At 34.7% G+C, this 10,472-nt stretch overlaps 1 protein-coding gene across 2 annotated transcripts; it reads right to left on the minus strand.

Moving 5' to 3' along the window:
* Positions 1 to 31: 31 nt before the first annotated feature.
* Positions 32 to 4,937, minus strand: LOC113499979. Of its 2 annotated transcripts, none has more exons than XM_026880610.1 (6): positions 4,733 to 4,937; positions 3,534 to 3,700; positions 2,269 to 2,440; positions 1,609 to 1,704; positions 872 to 1,008; positions 32 to 483 (listed from the first exon to the last, which is right to left on the minus strand). In XM_026880610.1, exons 2-6 carry the CDS (start codon positions 3,671 to 3,673, stop codon positions 465 to 467), a joined length of 564 nt encoding a protein of 187 aa, XP_026736411.1. In that variant the 5' UTR covers positions 3,674 to 3,700; positions 4,733 to 4,937; the 3' UTR covers positions 32 to 464. The 2 variants fall into 2 exon arrangements, with proteins under 2 accessions (XP_026736411.1, XP_026736410.1); XM_026880609.1 differs by lacking the exon at positions 4,733 to 4,937 and adding an exon at positions 4,262 to 4,518 and having other exon boundaries at positions 33 to 483.
* Positions 4,938 to 10,472: the final 5,535 nt, after the last annotated feature.

Genomic DNA, 10,472 nt, shown 5'->3' on the forward strand with positions numbered 1-10,472 from the left:
TTAAAATACTACGTATTAAATATTTTTTCCACACTTATTTGATTTTGTAACTTTTAAGTTTTGATTCCTATAGCTTTACAAATTATTAAGGGTAACCTGCGCCCGCGCTGATTATATCTATCTAAATCATAATCCTCCTTATTAAACGAATTAAAACAAACCCTATGTTATATCTATTTCCTTCAAGTGTATGTGTAAGGTTAATTACTATTCGCTTGAAAGCTTATCAAACAAACTGGCATTTATGATGTTAGTAGGGATAACAGAGTCCCAAAAGACAAAAAAAAATGGAAGGTGCACCATTAAGGCAAATAATGATGAAAGCATGTAAAACATGGAATTTATTAGAAATGAAACTAACTTCACGTAATGCTTCGCGGTTTATTAAATATAGATTTTACAATTTCCATAATCTATTCGATAGTTTTTTGGGTATTTTTTCTTTCGCCTCCTCTATCCTTAGTTTAGCCGATCAGGGCCAAGCTAAAACGAAGGGGTATGATTTTAACAGTCGAGATAATAATTACTTAAGAAAAGAACATGCGATTTTGTTTCTATTTTAGGTCTATAATTAGACACCAATCAAATCAACCTAAATAAATCATCAATTTTAATCATCCCGACTTTGCTAGATAAGAGTTCTAAGGTGCCTCAAATATTACTAGGCTAGATAGTTAGGATTGGTATTTTTTCTCAGCGTATTTTTGAAGTATAAGTATTTGGAGTGTTATGCTCTGGGAGAATTCCACGGGCAATTAATGAATGCAAATGCAATGGGATAATCTCTAAAAACCGACGGGCAGGAGATTTAAAATAAGTCATATTCCTTAACTAATAGTGTATTATATAAATAAAAGTCCAGATCATTTACCCGAGGTTTTTAATCAGTTCCTTGAGATACCTAATGTCTTTCTTATCATGCAATGTTTCGTCTTCTTCTGCCTCCGGTGGCGGCGTCGAGCGGGTCACTTGCTCGGGACCAGGTAACTCGAATATGAAACCACGAATCTGTTAAACAATCATTAAGATAACCTCATGATAAAGTTTCTACTCCTCCTATTTACAACATCTGATTAATTTCGCTGCGCGTTCCAAGGCAGTCGATCGTTCTCTATTCTGTTTAAAAAAACGACTCTCGCAGTTAGTGATTAATCCCTGTGTCGCGGGGCCTTTCACAAACATTCAAGTCACATTTGCAGATACATTCAGACTTAGGAGAAGCATTCGAAGAACACATAAACGCTTGTCCTATACGGGGATCGAACCCGCGACACGTCACACACACGTGGCGCTCAGTGGGTTTGGCGTGGTGACCTCATAACCACCGGCTATCCGTTCAGTCAATCATTAAGATCTCAGCTTAGCTGTCATTGTAGCCTCAGTTTTAGAGATACGCTTTAACATTAACCAATTATACCATTTATACGGTGATTATATCATACATAAGAATACTAAAACTGAGGCTAAGTGCATGGTGGTGTTATGTGTAACTTTTACTGACAAACACCAGGATTTGACGTTTTTATCGTTTTGACAGACCAGCTAAATCAATATAAGAGTCTGCTGTACAATATTTTAATACATTGTTCAATAACAAAGAAGAATCACCTTTTGATTTACAGCTCTTAAGTTCTGTAGCAATTTTAATGCTGATCTCTTTTCTGTGGGGTGTGAAATTTGATATAGACGTATGGCCCTGTGAAACTGGAAACAAATAATTTCATTAAATTATTATATTAAAATCATCTATTTATCAGTTAACAGTCCACCTTTTAACCTGTCTTCTGGAAAATACAGGGTAAAGAGCATGTTACTTTGTAAATATTTTCTAATTGTATTTATATTTTATACACTGTTTCACTAGCAAGTCTAGTTGCTAGAAAGCGAATATTAATATACCTATCTTTTTACACATTTTAAAATCCTTCGAAATGTTAAAATGTTTGTCACGTGGCTGGCTAAATTTGAGTTGGACCAATACGTATTGGAAGAGTTCCGGTGAACGTGCCAGAATATGAGAGAGAGAGCCTTAAATATTCTTGCTTGCACACTGTTTTTATAGCGGAAACAGAAATATACCATTTGTCAAAAAGCACTATCAGGCTATTCATAACGTATATCTAGAATATTGCGACCGACAAACAGAAAGTCGTCGGAATCGGAAGAAATTGTCTACGTTTTAAGATACCGAACTCGACCGACAACGGAGTCTTAACACGTCATGCCCACGTCTTAAGGTAAAAATTTCTCAAAATTATAAAAACTCACTCTCTCCAGAAGACACCAGGTGTCCCTGTACTGCTGCAGGAAGACGAGAGGGGTGAGCACGGCTGCGTAGAACCCCGCCTCCCGGTCCAACATGTCTTCACTGTCAGACATGCTGTAGATAGTACCTCGAAACTTGTGGAGGAACGCTGTGTTCGTGTGGTCTTTGTCGAAACTGGAATTTTGTTAAACAGCTTCAAAAGAGAACATGAGATTTCAAACTAAATAACTAACATAAATATTTAGCTGTTGCCAAATCGAAATGATAACAAAGGGGACAAAAAATCGGGATGACAATTATTATTCTATGTATTAATCCTGGTTATAAACTATCTGTAGAGAAAGTTTCGTCTAAATCCGTGCATTGTTTTTGAGTGAAAGAGGAACAAACATCCATACATTCATACACACAAACTTTCGCGTTTATAGTTTTATAAGGATTTTTGCACCAGGACCAAAAAAAGCGAGATGTTTTTTAATCACATTTTTAACGGATAACGTAGTATATCCCCAAGTTATGTTATCTATTAAAATGGATTTAAAACCCAGTAAAAAGAAAATAAATTAAATAGTTATTTTTTCCAAATAAAATGATATTACTAAAACTACTTTTTTTTTAATGTATCGATATCTTAAGCGGAGATACAAACATAGTATAACAAACAATGATATCAATTCATAAATAGTATTGAAATTGCAGTCTGGTATTACGAGACACATGGTCTACGTGACTTCGCAAAACAAACACATACATACATACATATACACACATACAAATAGATAACATTATCAGTCAGACTATAAATTATTACGATAAATTGAAACATTTTAAGGGGAATCCCCTTCAAGACCAAATCGCGTTTTTAAATGACCTTGATAGAGTTCACCTAAATTTACCACAATGTAAACAAAGACAGAAGATTCACTAATAGTTTTGTGAAAAGTGAAAAAGAGAGTGAACGAATCGCTGTAGTTTTTTGAACTCGGTAAATGTTTTAAAATCCCAAAAGTAATCAATATGTTTTCCAAATGTCTAACTCGTGTCATGGTGTGCGAATTGAATTCCTCCGAAACGATTCTCTTCCAATTTCGTGTGCGCATTAGGTTGTCTGAGAATCGGAAAACATAATTCTATTTTTATACCTAAGATACATCCTACACGTATCTTTTTTCCGCACCAGGGCAAAACAACGTCAGCTAGTTTATCATTATTTTCCGAGGTCTTTTAAAAAGGTTTTTCAGTATAAACGATATTTTCATCAACTTACTATGGCAATATCGCATAAAAGCGTCGAACAATATCCTTTGCGGAGGGTCGTGTGTTAGCGCACGCGAGGTCGCCGGGGCCCCTGCCTTCCTGGTGCGACTGTCTGAATATCCAGCGGTCTTCAGGGAACTCAGACTCCATGTCCACATCTATGCATAAAGACGGCCACTGTAAACAAGAAACTGGATGAAATACTCCACTACACAACGCCATCTAGTCTCAAACTAAGCAAAGCTTGTATTAGGCGTACTAGACAACTAACAAACCTACTTATATTTTTAAATACATACATATTATAGATAAATTACACCCAGACACAGAACAAAATAATTGTGTACATCACACAAACATTTGTCCTTGGTAGGATTCAAATAGAACGACAGGCCAGTCAAAGTATGACTTTATTTAATTTATTTCTCTAAGAACCTGTAACGATTTTAAACAGTTGATCCTCTTTTCGCAATTTGGAAGGGGTCCCACTTTAAGTAATTATTTACAGGCCAATGAAATTGTTATTGTTGTCAGTCCATATGGAAGGCTCTGAACCGTATGCTAGATTTGTTTGTAGAAAGAAAAAGATTGTGCATTAATTTCGCTTTTACACTGCCAATTGGCGATTCCCGATCCCAATTCTATCATGATACTTAGAATCCCTTCATCGCTTACGAGCAGGTACAGAATGATCATTAGTACTATCAATTTTTAGATAGAAGTTGAACAGAAACTCACCACTATACCTAACCATAGCAAAACGTGCCATATATTCTGTGCCATCTCACTTTACTTCTACAATTCATGTTAGTTTGTGTTTCAAAGAAAACATGTCGCGTATAATTTATTAAAAACACCACTTAATCCATTAAAACTATTGTCACGATTGTTATTACATTATATTTTGATGGCAGCTGTCCTAATGTCGGCTTGACAAACGAAACTTATGAACAATGTATCAAAGAGAATTTTGTTGCAAGACAGCAAATAGTTGAAACTTTACCGTTATACTTTTTCGTTTTTGTCATATTATATAATCAAAATCAAAATCAAAAAGTTTTTATTTCAAATAGGCCGTATCTCAGGCACTTTTAAAACGTTATATTACTGACTCTAGTTGCACGGTTCCAAAGTGTCATTCTTATGGAGAAGAACCGGCAAGAAACTCCATCTATATCCTCCTCCATCCATATACTCACTGATACTCACTTACTTGGGCAGCTTCTAAACCCTGGACCTCTGGCACAGTTTTATTGCACAATTAATCACACAACTTGTGCTATCAACTCAGATCTTATTATATTAAAAGATTTGGTTTTAGTTTTTTTCGTTTGTCCTTCTGATTAGCGAATTGCCGTGGTCATTTGACATTCCTTCGGCCAATTCGATATCTCTATTAAGAATTAATAATAAATAGAGATCTTAAACCATAGCTGGTTTAACATTTCGTACGTTCAACTGGAAACAGCATCTCATATTAAGAACGATCAAAATAACTCTGTAAAATTGAAACTAGATTTCATTTACGGTAGTTTCAGTTAATTGCTTATTAAAAATTGTTTTTATTTACTTACTTAACAAGACCTTTTTTTGTTTTTCAGTGAATGGCTATAGCCATAAGATACAACCTTGTTGCTATCAATTATATTAAATAGTTTTCGCACACCTACTTAAGGTGGGTTGTGTCAAAAACACCATTGTAAATAAATTCAATAGTTTTAGGTAGTCCATGCCTCTCGTGTATGCAGATCTATTATATTCTAAAACGTTGTAACTATAGCAATGAAACAACGTCTTCGTAACATTGAATTACTTATTATTATATTGGTCATCAATAAATTATATTATATTGTTACTACTGCAAAACCCTTTACCTTACATTTTATAACCTAAACAATTTAAATTACAACGTACATATATACAAATTCTCACACATAGATAAGCTATTTAAAGATACAGTGAATTAGGGCTATCAACGATTGTTGCCAATTACAAAATACTCTTGGGTAGCAAAAATATTTAAATTCAACTCGTTTCACCATTTCTTTCGTTAATGTTTTAACTACTTAAAAGGCTTGTGTTTTTATTGTTCTTTATGCGAAGTCGTATTTTTTAATTATACTGAATTTTGAACCTCCTCCTTTATTGAAAAAACTTTTTGTTGTGCAAATCTTGTTCCAGCATTGAAAATTATTAAATACACAAAAAGATAGAAATATATGAAAATGTAGTTTACCCGGGGCGTCCCTTAAATACGAGACCAGCTTCGTAAACAATCAAGCGGCCGATACGGGGCGAGACGCTTAGTCACCGTGCGCAGGCGCAGAGAACCGCGCGCCGGCCGCCAGTGCGAGTTCATCAAGTGTTTTGCACATCAGATAAAACGTGACGCGGGAATCGGAACTCTGATACTTACATTATCGCACATAACCACCGTTGTGCATAAACTGTGTTCAGGGCTCAGTGCAGTATAATTGATAAAATCGTTATTAAGTAATATTATTTTATAATAAACAATCGTGACCTCTCAAAATGGATAGCGATGAGGACAAACTTATGCTAAATGGACTCATGTTCTTTTACGTACGTGAAAAAAAGAGTACTCAAGAAAAAATTGAGAATATCAAGAAGATCCTTGAACAAGGCGCCGACATCAACTTTGCTGACAACAACAACAAAAAGAACACAATCCTACACATCGCGGCTCAGAAAGACGAAAAAGATATCGTCGAGTTTCTCCTGCAAAAAGGTGCGTTATTATCCTATAATTCGGACGACCAAACACCTATACACATAGCGAAAGATAAAAATACTAATGTCAGTAAAGAAATTGTTGCAATTTTGACAAAGAATGGCAAGTACGCGACTGTCGATGGCAAAGGCTCAACTAAAACAAATGACAATCAAATAGCACCAAATCAAAGTTCAGCAACAGCTGCCAGTACCGATAAGAAGGATATTTTTTATCCGAAACGTGCAGGAACTTCAGGCGGCAGTGGTCAATTCTATGAAACTAAGCTTTTGAGTTTAGTACTTCACAGAGCTATTCACAATCCGGACATAGAACAATGTTACTTAGCGGCTAACATTAGAGACGTAGGAGATTTTGACGATGTGTGCTTCAGATACAAAATGACAGAAGATGGCCAAACAAAACATGTCATCTCTTTTACACAAGCTAAACACAGAGAGGATGTTGACAAAGCAAAACTTACAGTAGCCAGTGTCAGAAGCTCCTCGGGAAATCTATCTTTAGTGAAATACTACGACAGCTTCTTGAAAATAAAACAGCAATTTTACACCAAGCAAAAAGACGAAGATCCCATGTTCCAAGGAAAGTTTAGTGATATTGACTGCTATTTTATTCTTTATACACCTCTTAAAGAAAGCTTTGAAAGAAAACTTAAAGATAATGTGAAAGTGTGCAGTACATTACATAAAATAATGTATACTGGCGATAAACAGGATGTTTTTCGATTCGATTATGAAGAGAGGGACATAGAATATTTAACTAATTTTATTCAACAAGAACGCATTAAGGTTTTAGGGAAAGTTTTCTTGTCTTTTATTTTAACTAATGCAGCTGATATGATGACTAATGACCTTATTCAAATCTTCCATCCAGCTCTGGCCCGGGAGGTCGTTGCACCGCGTCGTAATAGCTCAAAATACGGATTTCGCGATGATTTTTTCAATTCAGACGAACCGCTTCTGATCATTTTAAAAGAAACTCTGTACAAAGAAATTGTGTACACTCGAACCAAAAAAACTGAACTCACTAAAGAAGAAGTACAAGCACGAGTTAGAGAAATTGCAAAAAATCCTTGCGCTGAGACAATAAGTATGTTAATCGGAGAAGTAATATATTTTGATGATAAAACTAATAAGCTAAATCTAGATGTCGATAAAATTTCAAGAAAAAAATATAAACAGGAAGATATTAGAAATATTGTTCATGAACTGCAAAAAATACCGGTAACTCTTGCTATGATTAAAAATGCTGTCGACATAACAGGTAAAGCAAAACTCAAGTTACTTGATTTTTCACTACCTTATACATTCGGCAATTTAGATATTCCATCAAACCAAGCGAATAGCGAATTGCCAATGAAACGAATAAGTTTTTTCGCTGAGAAATTTCATGCTTTAATAGAGCATCAGAAGAAGAAAATGGAAATAGAAGGTAAAAAATACGACGAATCTGAAGTAAAGAATCCAATAGTAATTGAAATAAATGATGATATTGTTGGTTCAAAAAACATTCTCGAATATAGTCATCTAAACACTAAAGGGATTGGTGGTACCGTAGGAAACTTTTTACAGTTCGACGCCGAAAACCAGGTATTTAGGTTTAATACAAATGAAGAATCACTTAAAGTTAATGCGAAAAACTTACTGAAACAGTTAAAATCGCTAACGCAAGATAACTTGAGCAATTTTGTTTTTAGCGTAAAAATGTTTAACTTTCCAAGAAGCTCCTTTGAAGTTAATGAGTTTGATCAATGTTTAGCTAAAGAGTTTCTGGATAAATTATGGTTTTATACTAATCAAGCCAATGAAGAGTCGGTAGAAAAGATATTAAAGAAAGAGATTGACAAACATTACAATTCAGAAAAACAAGAGAATCAATTCTTGTTCCGCGTTCATACTGACGCAATTTTTTTGCGATATCATGATGAAATACAGAAGTGGTGGAAAGCACAAACACAAGCACGTTATTTAACTAAAACTGATCCTATTTTTGAGGAAGCTAAGAAGGATATTATTGATACACCAGTTATGACCGTGCTTAATGTTATGTTTATTAGGGCGCTTAACAAGTTTCATGTTGAATTTTGCGTTGACTCCTTAAGCTCATTAAACTTCGACAAGATTTTAGAAAAGTACAACGTACTTAACCTGGTATCAGGCGCTACCATTTTAAGTGCCGCTAAAGTTATGCAGTCCGTTAGGCAAAACGAATGTAAAACTAAATACTCATTTATAAATCTAGATTATGTGCACTTGTTACCAAAAATTGATTACACAACAATGATGCAAGAGCTAAAGGAAATGAAAGATGCAACTTTGGTGGTCATAAGTGAAACCACAATTAATGAACAACTTAAAGAAACTCTTTTTAAAATCATGTTGATATTTAAAGGAAAAATCATAATCATTACCGACACGCCTCTGCAAATACATTCTACTCACCGACACCGAATCGTCGTAGTAGAAGATAAGGATATCAATCTGATTGACTTAAACTTAAAATCACAAGCAAAAATTCTTAAAGAGTGTAAAATTAACTATCAAGGTAAAAAAGTAACTTTAGATACAATTATAGATGAGGATGCCAAATACTTAATTGATGGAAAAGTTTTATGGAATATACTGAACAATAACTTAGTGGAAATAGGACACGCGCTAAATTCTGTGAAATATGACGAAATAAAAGAATATTATATCACCAGAAGCCTGTTTCTAGACGGCGAAGAATACGAAGTATCTACGTTTAATGATATTGAGGATCAAGTCGTTTTGATCACTTCTAAACCTTGCATGGGTAAAACTACTCTTTTAACTCATTTATCTATAGAAACCAAGAACGTTTATCCACAGTTTTGGATAGTTCGATTCAACTTGTCCGCCTACAGCAACGATTTTGAAGAATGGCAAAATAACGCTATTAACATGACAAGCATGATGAGATTCTTGTGCAAAGTAGCACTAAAGAAAACCGATCAAATCAAAAACCTTAATTTTATTGAAAATGAAGATAAAACTGTTGTGGTTGACAGTGAAGTAGAACTTACTTTTGAATTAAAGTTATTTATTTACTTGTATAATATCGGTAAAGTTATATTCTTATTTGATGGTTTTGAAAGAATATGTCCACATCACACAAATGAGGGAATCGAGCTGCTTAAGGCAATAAGAGATACCAACAAGAGAATGTGGGTAACAAGTAGTACGTATGTTGTTAATATGTTACAACCAGAGTTCGGACTGCCTTTTAAACTCGATAGACTAACCCCGATTCAACAAGAAGGCTTTTTAACCAAATTCTTTAAAACTAACCTTAAACTGGAGAAACTGAACCACGAACAGTATAATAATGTCAAATTGTTTGTAACCTTCTTGTTAAAAACTTTTAATGCTAGGGATGATCTAGTGGAAGATGATCGACCTGTGATTCCTTTATTAAGTATACCGCTCCATGTGGTATATCTTACAGCGATGGATCATTTTAAAAATGAGATTAACACGATATCGCCGAAATATCTTCGCGAAACGCTAAAACACAAGTTTGGTCTGAACCGTCTAACAGCTGTCGATCGATACCTTCGCGAACCACACGAAGACGAATCTTTGGACCTTGATCTAGCCGGAACCCCTCTACATATGTATGTAGCTGCTAATTATTTTAATGTACAGATAAAGGATAAATTTGATTTACGTATTAATGAAAAAGTCATAAGAGATAAAGCAAAAATGTATTTAAATGCATTGACATCATATGAGAGATTTTTAAAGGCTAATATGAAAATAGTCTGCGATGCAGAAAGTAAAAAGAACAAGAGATTTGAACAATCTCAAGAGGAAGCCCGTGACTCCTTTTTCGAGACCCATAAAAATCTTGCTGTTTTCGCAATATTCAAAGACGATGATATTCAGAAAGTACTTCCTGAGCCAAAGATACAAGAAGTTAAAAGTATAATAGAAAGCCTTGAAGCAGGCGATTCTACTTCACCTTTCATAGACTGTGTTATTGACGGCGTACCTAGATTCTATAATTTAATTTTCGCCGAATATTTTCTCGTTGAATTCGCAACGGACGTCGTTAAAAAAGGACTTGTCAATAGCAATCCTGAACATATTGACTTAGAATCACTGTGGGATGTTGTTGTCAATGTAATGATCATGGTTAGTCCACCTGGAGTGCGAAATGCTTTTAACTATAAATTGA

Source organism: Trichoplusia ni, chromosome 13, assembly GCF_003590095.1.
Source record: "Trichoplusia ni isolate ovarian cell line Hi5 chromosome 13, tn1, whole genome shotgun sequence".
Lineage (NCBI taxonomy): Eukaryota > Metazoa > Arthropoda > Insecta > Lepidoptera > Noctuidae > Trichoplusia > Trichoplusia ni.

Coding starts and splice junctions, on each gene's coding strand:
- LOC113499979 (XM_026880609.1), bottom strand. CDS start 4,306: ATGGCACAGAATATATGGCACGTTTTGCTATGGTTAGGTATAGTG. Junction 3,701..4,261: donor TGCTATGGTTAGGTATAGTG/GTGAGTTTCTGT, acceptor TCTTGTTTACAG/TGGCCGTCTTTATGCATAGA. Junction 2,441..3,533: donor TTTTATGCGATATTGCCATA/GTAAGTTGATGA, acceptor ACAAAATTCCAG/TTTCGACAAAGACCACACGA.